This window comes from Arvicanthis niloticus, chromosome 5, assembly GCF_011762505.2.
Source record: "Arvicanthis niloticus isolate mArvNil1 chromosome 5, mArvNil1.pat.X, whole genome shotgun sequence".
Taxonomy (NCBI): Eukaryota; Metazoa; Chordata; class Mammalia; order Rodentia; family Muridae; genus Arvicanthis; species Arvicanthis niloticus.
In genome coordinates this window covers 99,298,189-99,324,777 of record NC_047662.1, presented here as the reverse complement: position 1 = coordinate 99,324,777, position 26,589 = coordinate 99,298,189, and the positions used below count along the sequence as shown (strand labels likewise).

At 49.2% G+C, this 26,589-nt stretch overlaps 2 protein-coding genes across 4 annotated transcripts; one reads left to right on the top strand and one right to left on the bottom strand.

Moving 5' to 3' along the window:
• Nucleotides 1–1,534: 1,534 nt before the first annotated feature.
• Grhpr (glyoxylate and hydroxypyruvate reductase) lies at nucleotides 1,535–10,525 on the top strand. Its single transcript, XM_034501697.2, has 9 exons — nucleotides 1,535–1,689; nucleotides 3,044–3,174; nucleotides 4,002–4,074; nucleotides 4,552–4,668; nucleotides 5,514–5,602; nucleotides 6,376–6,480; nucleotides 7,320–7,455; nucleotides 8,837–8,967; nucleotides 10,201–10,525. Exons 1-9 carry the CDS (start codon nucleotides 1,607–1,609, stop codon nucleotides 10,320–10,322), a joined length of 987 nt encoding a protein of 328 aa, XP_034357588.1. The 5' UTR covers nucleotides 1,535–1,606; the 3' UTR covers nucleotides 10,323–10,525.
• A 550-nt stretch (nucleotides 10,526–11,075) lies between these two features.
• Nucleotides 11,076–25,847, bottom strand: Zbtb5 (zinc finger and BTB domain containing 5). Of its 3 annotated transcripts, none has more exons than XM_034502980.2 (2): nucleotides 25,441–25,847; nucleotides 11,076–15,253 (listed from the first exon to the last, which is right to left on the bottom strand). In XM_034502980.2, the coding sequence occupies exon 2, from the start codon at nucleotides 15,247–15,249 to the stop codon at nucleotides 13,237–13,239; it is 2,013 nt and encodes a 670-aa protein (XP_034358871.1). In that variant the 5' UTR covers nucleotides 15,250–15,253; nucleotides 25,441–25,847; the 3' UTR covers nucleotides 11,076–13,236. The 3 variants fall into 3 exon arrangements, with proteins under 3 accessions (XP_034358871.1, XP_034358870.1, XP_076791162.1); XM_034502979.2 differs by lacking the exon at nucleotides 25,441–25,847 and adding an exon at nucleotides 24,152–25,433; XM_076935047.1 differs by lacking the exon at nucleotides 25,441–25,847 and adding an exon at nucleotides 25,073–25,433.
• Nucleotides 25,848–26,589: the final 742 nt, after the last annotated feature.

Here is a 26,589-nt window from a genome sequence, read left to right as displayed (position 1 = left end):
TGCAGTGACCTAGCAACATACATAAGGGTCAGTAGGGGAGACATTAATGTATTACTTAGGACAGGGAGGGTAGTGTAAAGCCTTGGCATGGACCCAGATGGGAAGAGGAAGTGGTGCTAGGTACATAGAATTCTGGCAAGTTCAAGGCCATCTTCTGCTATATAGTGGGTTGGAAGCCCGCGGGGAATACATGCATGCTTCAAATAAACAAATACCCCAAATGGCCCCATTGACACCTGTCAACATTGTGTGTGTTATGTACTGGAGTTCTCATGGGTCTTTATAAAATCAGTGAAGAGTTCACTCTGTTCCCTTGGGGCCCTTCCATCCCGGAGAGCAAGGCATGGAGCAGCCCCCGAACTGGCTGCAGAGCTGAAGGACAGGCCTGGGGCCCTGAGCTAGTCCTAAACTGCTTTCAGGATCTGCATCATTTGCCGTGAAGTCTGGGCTGGCCTCGAACTTGCAATCCTGCCTCTACCTCCTGAATGCTGGATTATAGCACAGTCACCATGCCTGGCCCAGTCTATACTACAAGCACAGTACACACTTCATCTCTCAACAAGCCAAGAGGCAAGCATTACTACAATCCCCATCCTACAGATGAGGAAATCGAGGCACACAAAGTTTAATATTTGTGCTCGGTAGTGGAGCAGGCATTTAGCCCCAGGCAGTTGGGCCCTACAGCTTGAGCTCTGCCACCCTCAGGTTAAGCACCCCTGTTCAGTAGTGAAAACAACCTTCACTGGAAATGTTATCCTCATGATGTGCCTGAAGAAATAGGGCTGGGAATGCAGATTAGGCCTCAGAAGTCATCTCAGGGTCAAACAGCTCGAAAGGGTTAGAGCCAAGATCCAGACACAGTGCCATCTCCCTGCAAACCCTGGATCTACCCATGACCCAGCATGCCTGGTCCCTGTCTTGCTCAGGAACTGCTTCCAGACAGTTGCCTACCAGGGTGGCCAGTGATGGGTTAAAATATCACAATTGTAAAGTCCGTGTGGGGAACCATCCTAAGTATTAAAGCTATAATGTTTGGATTCAGACCCTCTCCCTCAGCCGCCCAGAGTCCGGTGCCTGGCAGGCAGGCGAAATAGAGCCACCCTAGAGGGTGGCGCTGGTGTTTTGGGGCTTTGCTCAGGAGTTGCCATGCAGGTCAGGCTTGGCTAGAATTCCGAGCGTTTAACCAGAGCCTCTGTCTGGGAGAGTTTGGCTAAGATAGGCCTCACAGGACTATCGGGGCTTTGTCCTTTCCTCATTACCACAGCATAGTCAGAGAGACCTGTTCACAGCTGCTCACACAGGTCCCTCTTCAGTATATCCCTCACTCCAGGCTCCAAGGGATGCTTGACAATCTCGAGGCCATGCCACTCTTGAAAGCATACACACCCAAGAAGACTCTCGAAGTCCTATACTCAACCCAAATAAACACAGGGCCGCTTTCCTGGACACTCAGTCTGCAGAGCCACAGCCACAGCCACACTAGATGGATGAGGGCCAGGACTCGGCCCCGCCCCCAGCGCCGCCCCCACCCCTAACGCCGGTCCCGCCCACACTTCCGTCGCCTTCTGCAAGGCCAGCCTGGTTCCTGTTTGCTGCTGCGGGTCTTATGAAACTGGCGCGACTCATGAAGGTGTTCATCACTGGCCCGTTGCCGGCCGAGGGCAGGGCTGCGCTCGCCCAGGCCGCAGAGTAAGCGCCCGCGTCGGTACGGAGACTGCAGCCGTGCCTCTGGCACACTGTCCGGTCCACCCAACCTCAGACGCCCCTGCACCGGGGCAGGGTGCATCGTCTGTCTCCAGACACGCCGCTGGGGCTTCCGGAGCTGTCCCGGGGCTGGGAGCCACCTCTCAAGAGCTGGGTGCCTGGCAGGCAGGCGAAGTGGAGCCACCCGAGAGGGTGGCGCTGGTGCTTGGGGGCTTTGCTCAGGAGTTGCCAGCTGTGTTCCCAACGGGCTGGCTTAGAGTTTGGGGCCGTGTTAGAGAAAGTTCTCCAGGTGGCGGCTTGCTCCGGGCTCCGGGCTCCAGGCTTTTGGTCTCCAGGTTTCAGTGAAGTGGCTATGGGGCAAGGTCCATATCGTGAATCTTAGACGCTGAGGTTAGCTGGCAAACAGGAATGTTCAGGGACTATGACAGTCATTGGCTTGCCTCCTTGGATACTCGATGGGGCCGTTTGATGACTATTCTCTTCTTATTGAACCTTGTCTGGTGGGCAGCCTTGCCAGGAGCTGGGAACACAGACTTTCTGTCCTTCCAACACTGTGAAGTCAGCTTTAGAATTTCTGCATCACTTGAAAACACAGGCCAGATGTGCTTGTACTTGCCTGGGGGTCACTCAGCTCCAGGTGGCAGACCTGGCCCTTATACTCAGTCCTGTCCCACTGCAGACTAGTCACTTTGTATTGACAGCCTTGCATTACCATGCCAGTTTGGGAGGCCATCAATTTTTGTTTGTTTGTTTGTTTTCTGTTTTTCAAGACAGGATTTCTCTGTGTAGCAGCCCTGCCTGTCTGGGAGCTCGCTTTGCAGACCAGGCTGCCCTTGAACGTTTTCCAGATTTGTCTGCCACTGCCTTTTGAATGTTGGAATTAAATTCTGATGTTTGGGGAATGTGATTTGTTTTGAAATTTTTCTAGCGCAGTACAGTTTTTCCTAAGGACTTGTTTTGTTGCTACTTTTGGTGCTGAGGAACAGAGACAAATGAACCTGGGGACCTGCCAGCCACTGTCCAGTGTCTCCTGTGTACACACACCAGGACTGCTCTGAATTCATTGGAAGGGTTTGGAGGAGCACCTCACACTTCAGGCTGTTAAGGAAGCACACTCAAGTGCTCCCACAGCCAGGTGGACAAGCCTTCAGCTCTTGTCAGCTTTCTCCACCTTGGCAGCCCTTCATCCCCTCCTCCAGCTACACCCCAGACAGTGCAGAGGATCCCCACATGTGACCTTAACTCTGGCTAGGCTAGGGGCATAGCAGATGGAAGGCTGTGTTTGCCGGTTCTGTTAGGAGGCTCCCTGCATCCTCTGAGTGGCTTTCCTTTCCTTCAGCTGTGAGGTGGAGCAGTGGAATTCGGATGATCCCATCCCCAGAAAGGATCTGGAGCAAGGTGTGGTGGGAGCCCATGGCTTGCTCTGCCGCCTCACTGACCGCGTGGACAAGAAACTCCTGGATGCTGCAGGTATGTGCTGAGCCTGCCTGAGCAAAGTTCTGGGGGCTGGGGGAGGGGGCTTGCCGGGTGAGCACACCAGCTTGCTGCAACTGGCCTTTGAGCTGGTCTATAGTATTTTCCCTGTCTTCTGAGCGCCACCTGGCACTTGTCCCCAACTGGCTTTTAAGTTCCTGGGAGGCTCCAAGAGGGCAAAGACCATGTGTTGCCTGAGTGGGGGTGGGGGATAGGGGGTGGAGGAGGGTATCCTGGGCTCTGAACCTCTCTGCTGTGCCATAGCCTTGCTTTGTGACCTTGAGATCTCTCTGGGCCTGTGGGCTGCAGGGCAGAGGGCCCAGCACTGTCTGTGCCTAGCACTGATAGTTAGCCATCGAATGTGTGGGCAGCTGTGGTCCTAGGTCTCATTCCTGGGTAGTGAGCATCAGTCATCCTGTGAGCTGGACCATGGTAGTTTAAGGAGCACTTCGGACCCAAGGCTGCCAGATTCAGGGCAGAAACAGTCTCACCCTGGCCTTGACCTTAGTGGAGGAGAGTGCATGAGGTCACACCCCAGTCTTGCAGTGTCTGTGGAGAGAGGCCTTTGGTGTGGCTAAAGGGGACCCAAGGCCACTGGTGGGTGAAAGTAAGGGCCCTGAAAAGACCTGAAGAATGTTCTGTGACTGGGACAGGACACCCCCTGAGGGCCTGCTGTGGGTGGCAGAGGTGGATCCCTTAATACTAGGGACAGAGATATCGGCTTCTTCCCTTCATCTAAGAAATGATAAATAGGTATTCCTGGGACTGGCCCAGTGCGTGGCTTTGAATTCCACGAGGACAGACACGTGTTTTCTGCACCGCAGGAACCAACCTCAGGGTCGTTAGCACCCTGTCTGTGGGGGTTGACCACTTGGCTCTGGATGAAATCAAGAAGCGGTGAGTACAGCTGGGACTCTGGACAGAGCCTGGGGTAAGGCTGGAGCAGAGTGGGCAAGAGGAGCTCTCTGCTTGCCTGGTGTCATGTGCCTCCGGGAGAGTGCCAGGTGGCCAGTGCTAAGTAGCCACACGTGCACAAGCCACTTAAACCCAGAAGATTAGAAGCCACGGTGACCTGTGACCATACCCAGTCATGGTTGCTATCCTTTCTGGTCTCTGTGATATCCTGGAAGAAGAAAAGGCCAGTGTTATTCTTTCCTTTTCCAATGAAGAAATTCTGGTTGAGTAGGTAGTCACTTGCTCCAAACCGTGAGCCCTCATCTTCTGTTCTCATATACTCCCCAGAGCGGGATGTGATGGGATTGAGGACCATTTACAGTTCTGAGCTTCCTGGCGGAACATCATGGAAATGACCTGTTGGGAGACACTGGTAAAGGGGCTTGAGGCCAATGTTACAACCAGATGTTTGCTTCCTAGCGGGATCCGGGTGGGCTACACGCCAGGTGTCCTGACAGATGCCACTGCAGAACTCGCTGTCTCCCTCCTACTCACCACCTGCCGCCGGTTGCCGGAGGCCATAGAGGAAGTAAAGAAGTAAGTGGATGCCCGGAAAGTCAGGTGAGCTCAGCAGTGAGGCCCGAGCGCTCGGCAGCCCCGGTCCGGATAGGCTTTGTCTCTGGAGTAGGGAGACGGGCTCAGCTAAAATGATTAAAGCACAGGCAGAGCTGCATTAAAGGGGATGGGAAGGGAAGTCAAGAGAGATGAGGCTGAGGGAGGAACAGATTCCACTGACCTGGGAGCAGTGGATCCTGGAGCTGGGAGTGTAATGCTGCACACACAGACACACACACAGACACACACACAGACACACACACACAGATACACACAGACACACACACACACACACACACACACACACACACATGATGCTGAAGTTGACAAGCTAGAGGACTAGCTATGAGAGTCAAGGCTTCCCACACCACACTAGCATGGGTCTTTAATGAGAGGAACGGTGATCTTTCTCGATAATGCCCAGGGGTGTCATGTGGAGGACACTATGGGCACAATAGAGAAAGCATTTTCCCATCAGGTGCAATGGTTCTGGGTGAGAAGCAGCGTGCACCCTGGAGGTCAGCTTTTGTGTTGCATGATTCTAGAACTGGTTCTGAAACCCCAGGTCTAAGTTTGCAGCCTTTGCTTCGAACTCCCTGGTGTTGCAGCTTCAGGCAGGTCACCCTTCTGCCCTATCTACGATTCCCAGCTCCCCAGTGGCCTCACTTCCTGTGTCCGTATTGGCTTCAAAAGAGCCATTCATTAATTAGCCACTTTTGCCCTATGACCTGGAAGTAGAATTAGCTTCAGACAAAGGCCAGGAGTGCTCGGGTGTGGTCCCTCAGCTCTTGCCAAGGTCTGGTGGCTCACCACCCTTCTCCCTACAGCGGAGGCTGGAGCTCCTGGAGCCCCTTGTGGATGTGTGGCTATGGACTCTCGCAGAGCACTGTCGGCATCGTGGGGCTGGGCCGCATAGGTGAGGCTCCCACTGCCTGCTCCTGGCTTTTCCCTCTTGGTTGAGACCCCAAGACCTGCACAATGGGTGGCCTTTGGAGAGGCTGTGCATGTGGCTAAATGAATAAAAAGGTAAGTTGAAGAGTTCCCTAGAACTCTGGCTGGCAGGAGCAGCCTGCTGAGAGCCAGGGTTCTTCTGCTAATTGGCACAAAGCCTATAAGATGCTGGGCTGTCCATGGGAATCCCGCTACTGTGGGAAAGCCTGTACCAACTTTGGAACCCCAGTTCTGGAAGGCGGGCTACTTCCCACTCTGGAGTTGTAGCTGAGGGTCCCCTCTCCTTCAGTGCTGTTCTTTCAGAAGCCTGGTAGGAGGCTAGGCTGCTGTCATCCGGCCTATACAGAGGCAGCTTGGGGTTGGGGACTGAAGGTGACCTGTCTGGACAGCCAGCAAGTTGGCAGCTGGCAATGACACCAAAAGTCAAATGAGGTAGGGCTGCATTCCCACAAGTAGGAGGCTCAGGAGTGAGGGGATCTCTTGAACCCCTATCTTCTGAGATGCCACATCCAGTTCTTGGAGAATGTCAGTAAGGGACTGTTAGGATGACTGGGGCCATGTGAAGCCAGTCCTCCTACAGAGTGTGGCACTGCCTCTAGGTCCCCAAGGGCAGTGTACTGGCTGGGGACTAGTCACACTGAGGCAGCCTCACTAAGACAGAAAAAGGACTCACCTCTAGGGGTCACCTGCACTTGGCCTCTGGAAGGTGGGAGCAAGCCAGGAATTCCTTGCCTCTAGGTCAGGCTATTGCTCAACGGCTGAAACCATTTGGTGTCCAGAGATTTCTCTACACGGGCCGCCATCCCAAGCCTCAGGAAGCAGCAGAGTTTCAGGCAGAGTTTGGTAAGAAAAAACCCTGACTTTTCCTGAATTTCATCTGTGCTGTGTAGTGTGTGTGTGTGTGGGGGGGGGGGGGGGCGGAATTTACAGGCAGAATGTAGGAGCGTGTGTGTGTGTGTGTGTGTGTGTGTGTGTGTGTGTGTGTGTGTGATTTACAGACAGAATGCAGGACCTTGAGGTGTCTGGGAGTTTCTGTGATCCTTATGTGGTACTCAGTCTACCTGTTTGAGACATGGAGGGCCAGTCAGGGACACAGACTTCTATCATGGGTCCTAGACCTGAAGTTTTCTCATCTAGGTGGGAAGCCCTGGCAGTTGATCTGTCTCTGCCCATCTCAGAGTTAATATTGCAGGCATACTCAGGATGTGTGGCTTGTTATATGGATGCTGGGATCCAGCTCTGCCTCTCATGATAGTTTTAGCTGCTGAGCCACCTCTATAGCCCCTCCATCATAGTTTTTGAGACATGGTCTCTCACTGATGTGACTAGTGTAGCAGGCCAGGAGCTCCAGGGAACCACCTGTCTCCATCTCTCCCGGGTTGGAATTACAGTCTTGCCCAGATTTTTAGGTGTTAGAAATCCAAACTCAGGTTTTCCTGCTCATGCAATGGTCACTTTATAGACAGAGACATCTCCCTAGCCCTCTGATTTTGTTGAGATAGTGGCTGGCCTCAAAGTCAAGATAGTCTTCCTGCCTCAGTCTTCACTGGAGTCTGCACCCGTGCCTGTAATCCTGGAAGTTTCTTTTGTCAGAGATGGGAGCTGCCCCATGTCGTTGGTCTTTGCCCTCTTGCTGCTCCTCACTGGTGGTCAGCCACTGATGAAGCTCTCTTCTTTCTCAGTGCCTATCGCTCAGCTGGCCGCAGAGTCAGACTTCATTGTAGTGTCCTGCTCCTTAACACCTGCTACCAGGGGGCTCTGCAACAAGGATTTCTTCCAGAAGATGAAGAACACAGCTATCTTCATCAACATTAGCAGGTACCCGAGAGTTGTCCTCATCCCCGAGTCCCCTAGCACTCCTGGAGAGGGGTGTGCCTACTGCAGTGATCGGGAGTTTCTGTCCCTATTGGTTGGTGAGGAGGGCGCTCAGGATGACACCTCAACCTCTGTCAACCAACAGCTCTAATACAGGAAAGCCCTTTGAGAAATGGGGGAGGAGGGTCACTCAGCACAGGGCCCAGCCTTCTGGTTCCCTGCAGTAGCCCAACCTTGCTCAGGGCTTGGCTCATAGGAGTGTGATTCTGGGAGCAAGTCACCAGGTGCCCCCAGCAGGCCTGCTTCCCTCTGCTACAGAGGATAGGCCTTTGTAGGGTCCTTTAGAAGCCAATCTTCCATGTTACTGAGCCTGGCCTAACTTCATTGATGGTTTGAACCTGTGTGGGCTTGGGGACACAGACCCTAAAACTCACTATTATGAGTGACTTCAGGACAGTGATTCTGTGATGGAACAATGCCCTCATCCTTGCCTCCCCCATCCTTCCTGGTTGGTACCCTATGACACTTGCTTTTGAGACAGCCTCACTCAAGTCAAGGCTGGCTTGAACTTGTAATTTTTTATTTATTTATTTATTTATTTTTGCCTCAGCTTGCCATAGGCTGGGATTATAGGTGTGTGCCACCATATTTAGTTCCTTTGAACCTTAAACCAGGTTTGAGAAAGATTAGGTGAAACCACCTCAAGGGTTCATGTGCTCCACAAGTGTCTGCCTACTTACTTCCAACATTACCTGAAGTTACCAACATTTAGTCACAAAGAGTAACCTGGCTGGGGGATTGAAAAGTGGAGTAGGGCTCATGCCCATGGCAGCCCTAGCGTCCCCCTGCCGGGCACCAGGATGCACTTCAGGCTATATAGGGCTCTGCATGGTAGACAGTCCATTGCTCAAGTATTACTGAGCGCACGATATGAAGTTTCCAGAAAGCCAGCTCTTGACTTCATTGTTGGCTCACATGGATACAGGTAGGTTCCTCTGCTCTTGTTTGGCCAAATATGTGATGGAATTTTGTGGTTCTTGGCCACAGTCTAGGGGCCAGCTCAGTCACAAGTGCCAACACAACTGCAGTCTCCTGGGCCCTTGTGCGTGCAGAGTGCTTCTGTTACGCTCCCATCCCCCCAGAATTCCTGGAAGTTAGGGTTTTCTTGGCCCCATAAAACATCTTTAGCTCTGTCACAAGCTAGTAAGTGGCAGGACTCTGGTCAAGACAAGCATTCTTATGCAGACTCCCTGTAGTTTCTAAGATGTTCCTGTTTTAGAAGTCGGTGCCAGTGCTTGGTGAATGGAAAAATGCATTCTGAGTTGTAAAGGCATGGGTGGAGGGAGTGTCTGAGCCTTTTCCCCATCTTCACTGTCACCTCCAGAGGAGATGTGGTAAACCAGGAAGACCTGTACCAGGCATTAGCCAGTGGTCAGATTGCAGCAGCAGGACTGGATGTGACCACCCCAGAACCACTGCCTCCAAGCCACCCCTTGCTGACCCTCAAGAACTGCGGTAAGAACTGTTTCCAGTGCAAAAGGACAGCTGCCTGTGGAGCAGGCCTGGCCATGGAGCTAGCTAAGGCAATGCTTAACCCAGCCAGGGACTGGATTATGTGGAATAAATAGGGCTATTTAACAGGAATGCATGCTCAGCTGGGTCTCTGTCCCCAGACAAATCCAAGAAGTGAACGGTTTGTTAAAGGCCTACCAGCCTCCTGTAGCTACTCATGGGGAAAGCACGTCACTCTAAATGACTGTTGGCAGTGTATGGGAAAGTAATGACACCACCAGAAGTTTCTAACAACAGCTCAGGTTGTGGCTAGAGAGTCCAGCTTTAGGTTTTCCAGCACATGGGCTCACCAGCCATCAGGCCCTCCAGGCATCTTCTGAGCCTGGACCCCTCTTCAGCCTTAGGCATTTTGAGCTCCTGTATCCCTTTAACCTCAAGGGCCCTAGATGCTTCTGGGCATGCTCTATTGCTACTTTGTCAGCAAGTACAATTGCTCTAGTCTTCTGTTTATGATCTCCTGGAGGGACAGTCACTGATTGTCAGGTCCTACCCTAAGAGCTTCTGCAGGTCTGACTGCAGCCTGAGACTGTATACTTAATGGTCCCGAGGATGCTGGTGCCCAGGGAACATTTTGAGACCCAGGCTTCAGTGCTTGCCTTTCCCTTCTGTTTGTCTCCGGCCTCCCGAGAGGCATCAGAGCTATGGATGCCCTTCTGCATTCTGGACATGTCCTTGCTGCCTCTAATTTAGTGAAGGCACCCATTACTGCATCCCTTAGCAATCCTCTGGACCCCACTGCCATGGAAAGCTGGACATATCCCCATTTCATGTCCCCATACAGCCTTGGAAGGAATTTCCACATTTGTTTTGCATTGGAACCAGAGGCACCTACAGTATTACCCAGCATTCCATCATGGAGTTACTTCTGTATTTCAGAAGCCATCACTTTCACATTACTATCACAATGTGGTAGCTGCTAGGCTCCTAAGCTGGTGCCTAGTTTCACTGTCTACAAGTGACTCCCTGTGTCTACCATATTTTTAAGGGTTCAAATCTTTGGGGGAAGGGGAATGGGAGACCCAAATGGGCCTCAGCATTTGCTCCTCTGAATTCCAATCAGGGTTCATATGAAGCCTCTACCCTCCCTAAGTATAGGAGGACACAGGCAGAGAGTGCATTGGTAGGAGTCTGAGGCAGAGCCTTTGTCCTGGGACCAATGCTTCCTTCTCCCTTCAGTGATCCTGCCCCACATTGGCAGCGCCACCTACAAAACTCGCAACACCATGTCCTTGCTGGCGGCTAACAACTTGCTGGCTGGCCTAAGAGGGGAACCGATGCCCAGTGAACTCAAGCTGTAGCCGGATGGGGTTTCATGGGCTGGAGACATCTTGCTGGACATACCCAAGCTGGACTTCAGAGAGAGGAGAGAGCCTGGGGCATGCCTTCTCTACTGTATTTTCAGGAGACATGGGAATGGGCAGATGGGCTTGCCACTTTGGGGGCTTGCCACATACTTGCCAAAAGCCTGTGATTCTAACATTAAACAATTTCTGACACAGTGTCTAGGCCTATGACTTGGGGCACTAACAGAAAGAGCATCTCTTGTGTTTGCTGACTCAGGGCATCTGGGATCTGCTTGGCTCTGCTTCCCACACTGCCCTCAACCAAATTCCCTCTTTTGCTCTCCATGAGGGGGGACAAGCAGAACCAGAAAAACATAGGGCCTGAACCCAATACCGTGACCACGGTGAAAGAGCAGACTGAAAAGGGGAGAAAACTGCAAGAGAGGAGGCAGCAAGTCGGCCCCGATCAGCAGTAGTGAAGGCAGGATTCCCAGGTCCGTCTGTGGCTATCCGCTGCTCCCTCCGTGCTCCGGGTAGGTGCTCCTTTAAATCACCTTCACTCCTCCCCAAGGCCAGGCCATAAGCACCGCCACTGCAGAACTTCCCACACAGCCACAGCACAGGCAGCTGCAGGGAGGCAGGAGTGACTCAAGGATGGGGGCGCTCCTATCTTGGAGGCCCGACTGACTGGAAGACAACCTAGCAGCAGTACAGTACAGAAGCACTTCCTGTTTTGTTTCAATCCAAACTGAAGCAAAGGAGACTGAGTTTAGAGACATGAATATGACAAATTTTTAATTTTAAAATCTGTTTCGACCAGCATTGGCACCCGATAGGTGCCTCTACACTTGATGCCACCTCCAGAAGATTGTACATGATTATGCCGGGCTATAATTAAGGCTAAAAGTCAAAAGTCAGGTCCCCAGTCCCAGTTAGAATCCCAGTGAAACTCCAGGTCACAACCACCCTGGGCTAGTTTCCCAGGGACCCTTGGAAATCTTTAAGTGCTACAGCATGTTGGAGGACACTGGCCTCAAGCTTGCTTCTCACATGTAGAGACTGACTACGAGGTAGATGAGACTCCAGGTCCACCCAGCAGCAGAGAGGCAGGCTCCATCGAGTGCCAGGAACAGGCCCAAGAGCAAAGTCCACTTGTATCGAAGCCGAGGTGAGGAGCAGACTTGAAGGACCATATCCTTAAGACAGGAAGGACAACTGCTGCTCTATGCCTGTGACATTGGCTCCTCACCCAGCAGGGCATCTCTGGTTCTCCATGCTGACCCACCGACTCCCACTGGTTCCTATGACGGTGGCTGTCTCAACAGGACTGCAGACAGTAAACCACACAGCAGTTTCTCAAGTGATCCCATTGCCTTCAGTGGTCTTTCCCACAGCTGCTCAGCAGGAGTCCAGCTTTCCATTCAGGCTTTCTTCCCTGGGAATCAGTTCAGATGTCATGCCCGCTCAGAGCATTGCCAGTCAAGCCACAGATTCATGGTCACACCAGCTTAAGAGACGATACATGCTCAGTTTTGTTTAGGTTATACAGAAGTATGTGGCTCTTTAAAGTTAATGAATTTCTCTGAATTGTGTACAATGGTTTGGTATCTCTGAAAACGGTATGAAAGAAAATTCTTGTTAAACTTGAGCTTAAAGATATGCATGAACCTGTGCTATTCTCCTGGGTGCATGGCAGGATGCAGCAGCCCTGACAAGGTGGTTATCAGGGGACAGCAAGGCAGAGGACAGAGAGGCCCTGGACAGAATTGAGAACCTTGGATATTTTTGGTGAATTCTATGCTGTAGGCTGCCTGATTTTCCCAGAGCCTGTAAAGAACTGAGACACGAACACTACTACATTTAAGTTTCAAACAACTCAATGCTGAGATAAAGGAGCGACGTCACTGAAAGCTGAGGTGTAGCTTGGAGAGCCTAGCACAGAACAGGAATAAAACCACAGCAGCAGCGCTGCTGGTTAGTCTAACTGGTTATGCCCAGGAGAGGGGTTCTTGGGGCTTGGGAGTAAGAAGTGACAAGGTCAGGAGCAGCTGATCTTGAGTGGCCTTGGGCATCCGGATGGAGTGAAAGGCAAATGCACCGTGAGCACCCATACACAGGACTCCATATCACAGAACAAAGTCGGACACTAGCTTCCCACTTACATCGAACAAATACAGCATCAGAAATACACGTTGGCTAAAACCCTACTAACACAACACAGACAAGAAACACCTCACTGTCACTCCTACCAGTACACACTCCATTACAATTTTAATTCTTAAAACAAACGAAGTTACTAAAAACACCTATGCCATAGAGATGTATTCAAAAGTATGTACACCTGTCAGTCCAAGGCGTATTTACCCGGACCCAGTGTAAGCACCATCAGAGGGCAGTGCCCGTGACTGCAACTCAGATAAAAATGAAAAACCCACAGTACTTTCTGAGGCCTGGGACTAGCTCAGGATACACTTTCAGCATCTGCGGCGGCCAGGCTTGTCCTCTAGGCCTTTTTCCAGATAGCACCAAGTCACCTGGTTACCCATAAGTATGTTCTACACTGCTGTACAGGAGTGAACACTCCCATCACAGGCTGCACTGCTGTACAGGAGTGGAACACTGCCATCACAGGCTACAGGGAATTTAATTAAATGCTTCACAGAGCTTTAAAATGGTGTTAAAATGTTTTCTGCACTTCCATTTTTAAATGTGATACTCTTAACAATGACCAACTACTTGAGGACTGCATTCCTCCACCCTAAGAGACGTGCAGGATAAGTGCTACTCCTAACAGTTCTCTGCTTACTATTGGCTCAAATTCATGAGTCACTGGACAGCTGAGACCCCGAGTCCAGTGGCGATAGCTGCCTGCCAACAGCGATTTTACTTTCAGTGCAGAACTGGCCTGCGTGCGGCCTCACAGGAGGGATTAGAGCAGAGTGCTGGGGAGGTTGCTGCTCTGCCAGCGCAGGCAGGTCGTCTTCGAGTGTTTATACAGGTGGCTGGACTGACTGAACCTCTTGCCACACTTGAGACAGGCGTACGGCTTTTCCCCCGTGTGGACTCGGATGTGCTTCTTGCAGTCTGTCAGAGTCAGGAAGGTTTTACAGCAGATTTTGCAGGCATACTTTCGAGCTCCCTCCACAACCAAGACATTGTGCTCCGATAAGGCCTTCTTGCACTTTGACAAGACATCAGCAGACGCCCTGGTCAACTGCGGAGGGCCAGGCTGGGAAGAGTGGCCATTTTCAAATGAGGTGGCCCCGTTCATCATCAGCTGGGAACTGGCTGAGTTTTCAGAGATCTGTGAGCTTCTGACAGATGTTACAACTGGCATTTTTGGAGCTATCCGTCGGTAGTATGGAAAGTTATTGGCTCCTCCTCGTGGGGAACCCATCATTGCCCTGGAGAAGGAAGAGTGGAGTCCCAAGCCAGACCTGGAAAAATCCATCCCAAATTGTTCTCCTTGGTAGCCTGAGGTCTGCACACAGGGCAGGCCCATCACCTCCTGCATAGGCCTGACGAAGTGGGAGTCTGCAGGTTCACTGAATGGGTTCTCTACATGGGAACCGGGGGCAGAGGAAGGCCCACCTGCTGGCCCAGCCTCTGGACTCAACAGGTAAGGGGCCTCGCCCTCGAGCCTACAGTCACTGGTGGTGTTTGGGAGGTTATCGTCAGTGCTCTGACTGGTGCTGAAGTTGCCCCCCCTGCTCTTGTTGAGAAAATTGGAAATACTAAAAGAGGTCTTATGCTCTAGATTATTTGTGACTTCCAAGATGTGGATGTCCCCAACCCTGTCGGTGCTGGACTGGGGATCGGAAAAGCTCCGATCACTGCTTTCAGGGCTGAGGTCTATCTTCTCGGCACTGACCACCACTCCTTCCACCTCCACAGACTCACTGCCCTCGGCTTGGGAGGTCACATCGCTCACTTCATCCTGTGGCTCGGGAGAGCTCAGGGGCTCGGACTTCACCACTACCCTCATGTGTTCCTTCTCCCCAAGGCCAACCTCGGGATTTTCACACTGGAAACTGCCTTTCTCAGCTACAGCTTCTTGTTCAAAACTAGTTTCAACCTGAGTTGCACGAGAGGCCATGTTGCCAGCACTGCCATCTGACTGGCTGGGCACTTGGGCATCTTCTTGAGCACCAAAAGGCCGATCAAACATCATAGCGCTGTCTTCCTGGTTGTCAGCCATCCCATCGGGTTTAGCATTATCCACAATTTTCAGAGAATCGGGTGAGAAGAATTCCTCCCGGGAATGAACTCCTGAAGGCCCGCTCTCTGGAGTAACATCTGAAATGGCAGATTCATCCATGGAGGATCGGAGGCGCTGCCGAGCCCGTTCCTCTACGGACTGTTTGCGCTTGTGAAGGCGTCTCATGGGGAAGGGTGTCCGCTGGTCCAGGTTGTTGCGCATGGATGAGCTCATGGGGGCTGACGGCTCTTCGACACTCTGGCTGGAACTGAGAGCTGAGCTCACAATGCTCAGTCCAAGCTGCTGCAGCATGAAAGAGCGCTGCATGCGGGCGCTCTGCTCCTGAACTCGCTCACTAGAGGGAGACATGGGGAGCGTCCTTGTCGTCAGGTAATGTTTACATGCCTTAACAACAGAGTTCAGATGCAGGTGAGAGGCTGCCAATAAGACATCCATAACGTTGCTCTCCCCTAGCATGAGGGTGGAGGTGTACATCATGTCAATCAGGGCGGCGAAGGCCTCTGCGGTCACCACCTCACTATCTAGCTGGATCATGTTCATGGTTTGATCTCCTTCCGCCACCGAGAACAGTGCTCGGAAATGTGTACTGCATGCTGCCAGCACGGAGCGGTGGGCTTTGAAGTGCCTGTTCCCCACGACAATGACACAGTCACAGAGCTGCCCATGAAGTCTCTGGTAGTTCAGCTGCTGAAAGATCTGCTCAAAGTGACCAGGAAAATCCATTGTCCTATAGAAGACACAAAGGAAAAAAGTGTTAAGACCCAACAAAGCTTAGCTCAGAACCAGAACATAGAATGCACTAAGAGAGGTGTGCTAGCCAGGCCACGGTGGCACAAGCCCTTAATTCCAGCACTCAGACCTCTGAGTTCAAGGCCAGCTTTATCTACAAAGTGAGTTCCAAGACAGCCAGGGGTGGTACAGTCTAAAAAAAAAAAAAAAAAAAAAGGAGATGGGAGCGGGGAAAGCTGACAAGAAGGTTCAGCCAGTTAATATTCCTGATGCCAAGCCTAACAAACTTACCTTCCATCCCTGGGTCCCACATGGAGGAAGAGGAGAACCAACTCCCAAAAGCTGTGCTGTGAGCACTAAATACCCATCAGGGGACACAGACATATGTCCACACACAAATAAATGCAATTTTAAAGAATGGCTGGCCACATTTGGAGCTTTTAGAGCTCGCGACATTGTCTAAGAATGGGCCTGCAGCTAAGACCCTGTCGACTAAGGAGCAAGTCAGTTCAGCTCAAGCTCCAGACCCATTAGCCCTTCATGTACCTTGCTTAGAACACTGAGGGTCTGTTAGAAAAGCCCCATTGAAAGGCTGAATTGCCCCACTGAAATCTGTTAACATTCAGCATTCCCTAGAACGGTGAATTCCAGCAGCCTTAGCAACCTTAGTGAAAAGGGCAAATGGATAGCAGAGATCACTAGCTATAGAGATGCGGGCAGACTGCAAACACGCACTCCCTCCCACCCCTTACTGCAGCCCTGAAGCCAGCACCACAGACACTGTCTTTCGGAGGGGTTGGTTGGGGTGTGTGTGTGTGTGTGTGTGTGTGTGTATGTGTGTGTGTGTGTGTGTAAAGCAGGGCTGGAGAGATGGATCACCAGTTAAGAGCATTGACTCCTCTTCCAAAGGATCCCAGTTCAATTCCCAGCACCCACATGGTGACTCACAACCTCTGGAACTCAGGTTCCAGGGGAACTGATGACGTCTTCTGGCCTCCTTGGCTACTGCACACACAGTACAAAGACATATGTAGAGGTAAACACTCATATGCATGAAATAAAAATAAGTAAAAGCTAAAGAAAAAAAATCAGGGCACAGCAAAGGTAAATAAACGTACAGCGGTTACCGCTGAACTGGGACCCCAGTGTGAGAGGACTGTAATCAAGTTCAATTGTGCTCACAGTGTCGTAACTTTATAAACCTTCAACAAGCACATGGGTTACAAGGATAAAGTGTTTTACAGTAATACATTATGATGCAAACAACAATAGATTGTACCTTAGAAATAACAGAAAATAATAGAAAAGGAAGTGAGGCCACAAATAAGCTCGACCCAAAGCCACACTTTCAGAAATTACAGGGCATCTACAGAACTAAGCGAAACAACTGCTTACAATACCACTTTTGGTTGGTAAAATTCAGTAATTCTTCCTTTAGGTAGCATGTGTTCTTTCTTTTTAAAAACTAGTATTTTGAAAAGATATGGGAATATTTACAGATAAAACAGTAAATTTTCTTTAAAAGTTGGGCTTTCCAGTTATCCTACACATACAAAAGCCCCGTCTCCCTGGGAAGCATGAGCCTGGCCACTCATACTGTTAGCACGGAGCAGGAAGAGGTGGGAGTGGTGGAACTGAGGTGTGCAGACTTTTAACTCAGAGCATATTTTTAATGTATTTGAAAGTTTTTATTTTAATAAGTTCAAAGAAGAAAGGAAGGGTCCACATGGTCTTTTAATGCTGAGTCTGGACCTAGTAAATATCAGCATACTTCTTGAAATTAGTTGAAATAAAAACTTGCTTATTTTCATCTAAGAAATAACTCCATCTAGGAACTTTGTAGTTAACCATTCATTTCAAGTCTCTGCCCCTTACTAGGGTGTGGGCCTTGCCCTCCTTTTGTAGTTAAACAGACAAGGTCAATAACCCCAATGAGGCACCCCTGTGCCTTCCTACAGGCCTATACAGAAACAGTCCATTTTGTCCTCTCCAGGGGAGAAACCCCTGGCTTTGGGGGACAGGGATCTGAATGAATTAATTGCTACGCCTGGGACACAGACATGTACGCAGAACACCCAGCATGTTTAGTATTACAGAGAAAAGGACCGACAAGATGATCTACACCCTCGGGAGAAAAAGACTAATAAACAAACAACTCTAAGGTGTTGCCATGATAGGGAAGACACCACAACAGGGCTCCTGCCTCTGACAGCTGGGAAGCGGGTGCTGAAGGCTTGCTGGCGAAGAGCTCTTCCAGGATTGGGGTGCTGAAGGAGACTCTCCCAAGGACCCCTGCAGAGTGATGAGTGGACGAGAAGCTCTGAGTTAAAAGTCTGCACACCTCAATTCCACCACTCCCACCTCTTCCTGCTCCGTGCTAACAGTATGAGTGGCCAGGCTCATGCTTCCCAGGGAGACTGGGCCTTTGTATGTGTAGGATAACTGGAAAGCCCAACAAAATACTTGGGTCCCATATGGCAAACACAGTCATCTTCAAGGTCCACCCATTCACTCAGCTTCCAGTCAGCCAAGGCTTCACTTCTACTATCAATGTGAAGGAGCAGCACACACCGGGAAGAAAACAACCCTCTAACACAATGGCAGGCACCAGGGGCTGGACAGACGGTAACTCCCTGGTTAGAGCACTGGCTGCTCTTCAGAGGATACAGGTGATTCCTATGTGGCTGATCACAACTGTCTGTAGCTCCAGCTCCAAGGGATCTGACACCCTTTTCTGGATTCCACTGACACCAGTCACACATGTGATGCACAGACATACATGCAGGGAAAATACTCATAACACATAAAATGAAATAATAACTTTTTAAAAAGAATTATTTATTTCATGTATGAGTACACTGTTGCTGTCTTTAGACACACCAGAAGAGGGCATCGGATCCCATTACAGATGATTGTGAGCCACCAAATGGTTGCTGGGAGTTGAACTCAGGACCTCTGGAAGAGCAGTCAGTGCTCTTAACCACTGAGCCATCTCTCCAGCCCAGAATAATAATTCTGATGATAGCAAAGTACCAAATAAACAGAAGAGTGCTGGGGAACATTTGGAACAAACAAATGATTTAAGGGGAAACTAAGGTCAAAACTAAACAAAGCGCCTATGATCAATATCCTCAGATAAGATAGCACATCCATGAAATAAAAGTATTTTTCTTTCTTTTTTAAAAAATGATTTATTTAGCCGGGCAGTGGTGGCGCACGCCTTTAATCCCGCACTTGGGAGGCAGAGGCAGGCGGATTTCTGAGTTCGAGGCCAGCCTGGTCTACAGAGTGAGTTCCAGGACAGCCAGGGCTACACAGAGAAACCCTGTCTCGAAAAACAAAAAAACAAAACAACAGAAAGATGTATTTATCTCAAGTCTAAGAGTGCTCTGTCTGCATGGACACCTGTGCATGCCTGGTGCTTGTGGAGGCAGAAGTCACTGGAGGGCCTGGAACTGAAGTTTTAGATAGTCGTGAGTCTCCATATGGGTGCTGGGCATGGAACCCGGGTCTTCCTGAAGACCAACTAGTGCTCCTAACCACTGAATGCCTGTGGGGGCAGATGATTGTCATCCTAGCACTAGGGAGGCTGAAGCAGGCATTTTGAGAGGTCAAAGCTAGCCTGTGGGGGAGGGGAGAGAAGGAAAGGAGCAAAAGCAGGGAAGGGAGAAAGAAAAAGTACTGGAAATTCAAAATGGCCAAGAATATCAGGTTAATGGAACTGAAGAAAATGACTCAGCAAATCTCCCAGGTTAAGACAGAGGAGAAACAAAATTGAACAACAGACAGATTAGCTAATGAAGCCTAACTCCAACCTCAGAAACTCAGAGACAGAAAATGGGAGAAAAGAGATTCAGAAAATGATGCAGGGTCTGGCAAGTGGCTCAGAAGCTCAGGCACTTCCTGCCAAGACCGAGTTCAATCCTGGGAGAGAAATGATAACTGCAAGTTGTCCTATGAAACTGTGGGTGCACAGACACACAAATCATCAGTCAATATTATGAAACCTTAGATTAAAAAAAAAAAAAAAGAGTGAGTTTGGGAGCCAGTGGTGGGGTAGTAGTGACAGGTTTACAAAGAATTGGGATAAAATTAGCATTAGACTCTTTCAAAGCAATGCTTAAGGTTAAAAGATAATTCTTTCAAAATTCTCCAATAAAATTATTTCCAACAGACAACTCCACTCTTAGCCTACTAATTATGGTGGTAAACTAAGGCATTTCGGAGAAGCAAGAACTCAAAGGGTGTCTCTTACCTCTCCCATCTCAGAAAATGACTACAGGGTGTACTTAAGCAAGCTAAGAAAACAAAACCAACAAACAAAGGAACAATATAGGAAACAGAAGAGCCTCTGTAATATCCTGGCAGGAGAGAGGACAGAGAGACACTTGTGCTGTCAGACTACTGAAACAATGGACCCCAAGAATTATAGACTAGAGGCCAACAATGATGGGTTAATGGTGCCAACCACTACACTTAGACCTGGGGCTGTTCAATTATGGATACCACACATGGTGTTTAAACCTAACCCTCATGTCAGGTCCCTAACATGGACTTGGAAGTCACTGGACCTCTGAGTTATCTGTTCCTCTTCCAATGTGGCCGCAGGGGATGCATATCTTGTCTGGTTTTCTGTTTTCTCTTTAATTGGCTTATTGGGGACAAGTGGCAGAAACTGCCAGGCCCCAGGCTCTGACCCTTCAAACATGGGTAATAAACACAATAATAAAGAGAAGTCTAAAAATGATGACCCTCAACATGGCAAGCCACGTTCAGTCTAGAGCAGTAAGCTGAAGTAATCTTTCCAAGACGTAACAGGGAACGGATAGCTCTGATGTGGCTGAATGTCAAAAATTGTGCAGTTTCACCAATGAGGATACATCATTGAAAAAACAAGGTATGGGGCCAGTGGGCTGCAGAGCTGATTCTGCTAAAAGCATTTGCTGCTCTTCCAGAGGATGCAAATTCAGTTTCTGCACCCACGTGGCAGCTTACAACTGCCTGTAACTATAGCTCCAGAGAATCTGACACTGTCTTCCGACTACCTCAGCCATCACATAGTACATAGACATCCATATAAGCAAAACAGCCACATGTATAAAGTAAAAAAAAATAAATCCCAAACACTACTAAGAAGAAGTAGGGGCTGAAGAAATTGCTCAGTGATTACCAGAACTTGTTGCTTTTCTAGAGGACCTGGGTTTGATTCCCAGTACCCACATGCTGGCCTGTAATCTGCATATTCCAGGGGATCCAACTTCTTCGTGATCAACACATAAAATCTCAGCACTCAACAGGCAGAGGCAGGAAGATAAGTTAAGGTCATCCTCCAACACATGGGGCCAACCTGGACTACATGTGATCCTGTCCCAAAAGAGGGAGCAGGGAGGAGGCAAGATGGCTCAGGAGGTAAAAACACTTAATGTGCAAGTGAGCAACCAGAGTTCAACTCCTGGAATCCACATAAGGGTGGAAGGAAAGAACAGATCCCTGAAAGTTGTCTTACCTCTACACCTGCACAACGGTGTACACATGTGCACAAATAGCTTTCACTGCATTCTATTCCCAACACTGGAATTTACTTCTTGCTGGGCACCATGGCACATTCCTATAATTTCAGTACTTACAAGGCAGGGAGGTAGGAGGCTGGCAACAAGTTTGAGACCAACCTGAAAAATCACCTTTAGGACAGAGAAATGGAATTAACTGTGTCCCTGCTAAACCTAGCTGAGAAAGATCTCCCAGCCCCAAATCATCCCAAGACTGGAACAGAGGCTATCTCCTAAGGCAAGAGGAATCTTCTTGTGGGAAGCAGATGCAAATGCTGACAGGGGCAGCAACGGCTCTGTAACCATTTCCAAGAACCAGAGCAAGGACAATGACCAGTTCCACCACTGGCCTGACCAAGATGATCTGCTCTGTCAGCTGTGCAAACCTTCAGTCTCTGCCTGTTTCCCTTTGCTACAAAATCTCAAGTTCTTGTCAGCCGTTACAAGACAGATCCGAGATTACTGAACGTGTCTGCCCTCCCCGATGTGATCACACCGATTAAAGCTGCTTTTCCACCTTTCACCAATGTTGTGCTTGGCTGGCAGGTTGGGCCAGGTGGAACTGGCCTACTGGGACTTCTACAGGACTTTTGCTCTAAATCTCTAGTAACAGTCTGTTACCAGTAGAAAAGACAGAAGAGAAAGTTAATGTCTTACATTGAGTTTTGCTTTTAAAGCACTATGAGTCACCTCAAATTTACAATGATCAGTATCTGACCATGCTGGGCTGCTTTTGACCTTCTATTCAATAAAGAATATGAGGTATGTAGTATTAGATATGTTATGGGCATGGGTGTGTGTGTGTGTGTGTGTGTGTGTGTGTGAGAGAGAGAGAGAGAGAGAGAGAGAGAGAGAGAGAGAGAGAGAGAGAGCTTTCTGTGAGGAAGAAACAGCAGGTTTCCTTCCCTTGTCATCCTTCCCTGAACTCCCTGTAGTAGAAACTAGAACAGGATAAGGTGAACGCCTTGCAATTTTAGAGAAAGATGATGTTAAGCTGATTTTAAATTGTGACTGAATGATTAAGATACATTGAAAAATCAATTATACTATGTTAACAATATCATATACAGGAGAAAAACAGGAAGCAATTCACTCTAATCATTTTAATTTGAAAAGCTGCCTATAAAGGATTTGTAAGCCCATTTATTGAATATAAGAAGTAACAGATTATCATGTATAATTCCCAAAAAGCACACCACCATTTAATCATTCATTAAAGTTTGCAAAACAAATAGTTTATTAATTTCCATTTATATAAGGAAGAACCTCGCTCCTAATGAGCTCTTCTTAGTAACAAACTTCCTTGAGAGCATAAAGGCAAATTTGAAAAATTCACTGATTACAATTACAATGAAATAACTGAGGACGGGTCTTTTAATTACACCACATTTTATTAAGTCTAAATGCCAGTGGCTATAAACTGAATTATTTTGTGTAACACAAGAAGAGATCAAAAGCAAGCTGTCATTTTGTTTGTTTAGAGACAGGGTCTCCTGACCCAGCATCCAGAGTGCTGGAATTGAAGGTCTAAGCCCATATAAATATTATCAATTAAGCTATAATATGCTTTCTTATGCCATCCTATCTTCAAAGAAATTAAAATTTAATAAAATTAGTTTCAGGGCTAGAGAGGTGGCTCAGCAGTTAAGAGCACTGACTGCTCTTCCAGAGGACCCAGGATCAATTCCCAGCAAGGCAGCTCATAACTGCCTGTAACTCCAGTTGCAGAGGACTCTACACCTTCACACAGACATACATACATGCAGCCAAAACACGAATGCACCTAAAATTTAAATAAATTATTTTTTAAAACCTAGTTTTAGAATTGAAGAGCTACTATAACCACAACATATTTAAATATGATAGGAGATCCAAAGGAAACTTATCTACAGATAAGATAAGCTTGAATACTAAGATCCTACCATCTCTTCTGTGTTATAATCAAGTCATTTCTCCAACATAATTCCTATTCTGTTCAGGCCAGTAACAAAAGCTTTGAAAATTTTTTCTTCAGTTGTTGAGAGCTTTTGGCGCCACTTCTAGGAATTTGGCATTTGTCACTGGGCTCGGACAAGGAAGCAGGCTCAGCTAAGAGTATTAGAAACAGTGACCATGGGCTTTGCTCACTACTTTGCTTGGTTACTACCTTGTGTGATCTCTCTTTACTACTTCGCTTGATTACTTTGTCTTTGATCTAAGAACTGACCATGTTTTTTGGTTGTACCTAGGATGGTATAAAAGTAGACTGGGAAAAACATAAAGTTGCTTCAGCCTCAGCACTGGCTGGAGTCATGTTATAATTTTGTCCAATTGTCTTTTTCTTTTCAATCCTCACTTCCTCCATTGAGACCCTGTTGACTGACTGAGCTGGCTTGGTCATGCAGTTGCCTGCAAGTCTGTGCACCACGTGCATGAGGAGGCCAGAAGAGGGTGTGGGATCCCTCAGGACTGGAGCTATAAATGTGAGCTACCATGTGGGTGCTGGCATCAGAAGACCAGGCGTTGCTCTTAACCACTGAGCCACCGCTCCAGTTCCCATAATAAAAAACTTTTAGCAAAGAGAATGATAACTAAAACCCAAAGGCATGCCCAGGAAACCGTGAGGAGCAGGAATTCTAAGAAGCATCTGGTGTTTGAACATGTGAGAAGGTCACCTCAGACAGACACACTCCATCCCACCTGCTGCACCGTGGGAGTCAGCAGACATCCCTGTTAATAAAGTGCAAGTGCGGTCAGAGCACGCACTCACAACTAACACAAGGAAAACACATTTACAGTCAAGTTTACATTCTGAGAAATTAGCTGAGTTGAAGCTGACAAGGAAGCTGTATTTCAGGTTCTCCTTCCCTTTTCTTAGGAAAACTGGAGGCCGACTCAAGAGTCTGTCAGCACCGTGGCACTGTCTGCTGCTCCCACTCAACACTGAACACAGGGTTTTAAAGGATTTTTAATAGGATATAATTAATGCTCAGAACTTTAAATACTAAAATGTGCATTTTGCTGTCCAAACATCTTTTTAATTCTTACACTTTGATAGTTTAGAATAGTCTCTTCTGAACACACTGACCCCTAAAATTGGGAAAATGCCCCATCTATAAAATACTTTCCCCCAAAATCTCATTACTCATCAATTCAGCAGAATTCTGCTGGAGACACATTAACTACCCAGGATAAAAATGGCCAGTACACCGAGCAGACAAAAAAGTTTTGTTTTCACCCAACTTTTAGGAAGATAAAAAAAAAAAAAAAGCAGATCTTCAGAAAACAGACTTCTCACAAAGTCCTAGTCCATTTATTTAGCAAAACGCCAGAGCCCAGAATGAAAGCCCTAGATCTATCGACCTTACCTGGTGGGTCACCAAGGCTGTGGCAGGCCAGCTCTGTCCCTCTTGTCTTCCCAAGCTTGCTGAGATTTCCAGAAGGGTTTAAGCAGCCAGCGGAAGGCCTTCCTTTAGCTTACAAGCGTTTCTTTTAACACTCTCCTTTGCCCGGCTGTCCTTTCCCCTTACCCAGTAAGCCTTTAGCTTACTGCCAACCACGAGACTTTTCAGCAAATGAAAACAAAACTCTCTAGCAACAAAATGAAGTGCCCGGTCCACTTTTTAAAGCCATATAAAGCATAACATGTCACACAAAGTGGAATCACGAACGAGTAAGGCACAGTATTCTCTTCAATCTCTAAAAACCTAAATGTATGTAACTGCAACTCAACAGTACAAGAACATATTTTGGAAATATTTTTCTTTCAGTCCTTGAAAGTTACTAGTTTTATTAATTTAAAGTAACCAGACTCAGAGCACACTACTTAGGTAATCAAGACCTTGCTGAGCCTTTGATTTAAAGATTTTCCTAAAAAAAAAAAAAAACCCAAAATGTGGCTCCTACAGTATCCCCCTCGATGCTCAGATGTAGACTGACCATAGTAAGTGGCACTTTAGAAAAAACAAAACAAAGCAGAAACCCTCAGCCCACTCCCTTCTTTCTACTGTTGTTTATGTGCAGAGCGGTCGGTCCTCCAGGGGAAGATGGGACCGCTGTCTCTTACCACCGCACCCCACAGCTCTTCGCACGAAGCCTGGAAGAAGTGGCCATTCAATAAATGCCTACTAAACACTTTTGTCTAACAAGTTGGGGCATTTCCAAAACGCTGGCTCCACCCCTGTTGTCGGCCGCTGGCTCCCGAATCCAGACAGCTTATGGCCTTGCTCTGATGAAACGAAACCTCATCGTTCAGGAGGACCCAGGACAGGAGCAAGAGAGCCACTCGCCTCCATCCCGCAGGGCAGCCTCTCCTCGGCTCATCCCACCAGGATGCAGATCCGGAGCGGGTTCCCACAGCATCCCGAGAGGCTCCATCTCCAGCGGAAGATCTACAGTCCCTGCCCCACCCCGCACAGACAGCCGGGCGTCGGGACACCGGGGACGCCTGCGCACAAGAACCGGGCTACCACCCGCCTGGCCCCACCGAGGGGAAGGGTAACAATACCCCTCAGCAGCAAGACAGGGTGGACAGGCGGCCCCGGTATGTCCGCGCGCTCCCCGATGTCTCGGCGCGCTCCCGGGGCTCAACCGCCTGCACGTGAGCGCGCCACGCACGCGCGCGCCAAGGCCACTCTAGCTGATAGGGTCTCCTCACCTGACTCGGGCTCCGCCCCCCTTCTCCTCGCAGGAGGAGGCGGTGGCCCTCCTCCGCTCGGACCGACCCTGTGAAAGGAGGCGGGAAGGTCCAGACTAGCTTCCCCGGGGGTGACTTCCGCCCGCCCCGCCCCTCGTTCCCCGCTCCTTCAGCCCGTTCGCGCGCGGTTCTTTGAGAACCCGGCGGAGGCCGACAGTAAACGGATATGAGGTATACAAGTCACCGCCCCCACAAACCTCCAGTAGCCAATCATCAGGAGGGCAGGGCCAGGGTCTAACTGACGTCCTGAAAATCTGACCAATCCGCAACCCCAGGACCCTGACTGTGTTTACTACCATAGCATCCGTGAACGCTCTGACCAATCACAATTTGCCTTACAGCATGTAAAATTGTTCTCACAGCCCCCTGAAGGCGGGACTTATCGCTTAGCAACATCAGGTTTGGCCTGTAGAAAAGCTATTTTGTGTCACACCCAATCAAAACTCAGCATGAATAAGGCAAGCGAGTGTTTTCCGTCTACTTGAGCCAATCGCAATGACTACTGCTAGCCCTGAGTCCCTCCATTGGTTGGTGCTGATGGCTTTCCTGCCTTCATCGGACAGTGACCGGGAATCTGAAGCGCAGGGGCTGTCCTCTCGCTGCGAGCTGGAGGTTATTCCTAACTTGTAGGTTTGGGAAAAGAGAAAAAAGAAACCCCAAGAAGCCGTTTGAGTCGAATGGAACCCAAAGGCAAGCTTCACAATGAGTAGGAAATGCTGCCGGTCTAATGGTGGCTGGGCGGATCGTCGCCCGCATCGCGTCTCAGTTGCCCAGACGTCCCAGCATAGCAACGGGAGGATCGGAACTCAGAGTCCGACGTGTGCCCACCACGCCATCGGCTCCAGAACCAAGTTTACAGTCGCCAGTACCTTAAAACTTCAGGGCTCAGCCCTCCTAGCGATGCCGCAAAAGAGTCTGCTGGACCGGGTGGGGAAGAGGAAGGGCCGGCGGCTGCCTTGACCTCCCGGTGGTTGTCCTCTCCGGGTCACCGCAGCTCCGTGCTCGAAATAAAGACAAGCTGGCGAATGCCGCCGGGTTCTGAGCTGGGTGACCTCAGGAGGCGACACGCAGGCTTCTAAATGCACTGTCAGAACGGTCCAATAACGCGTC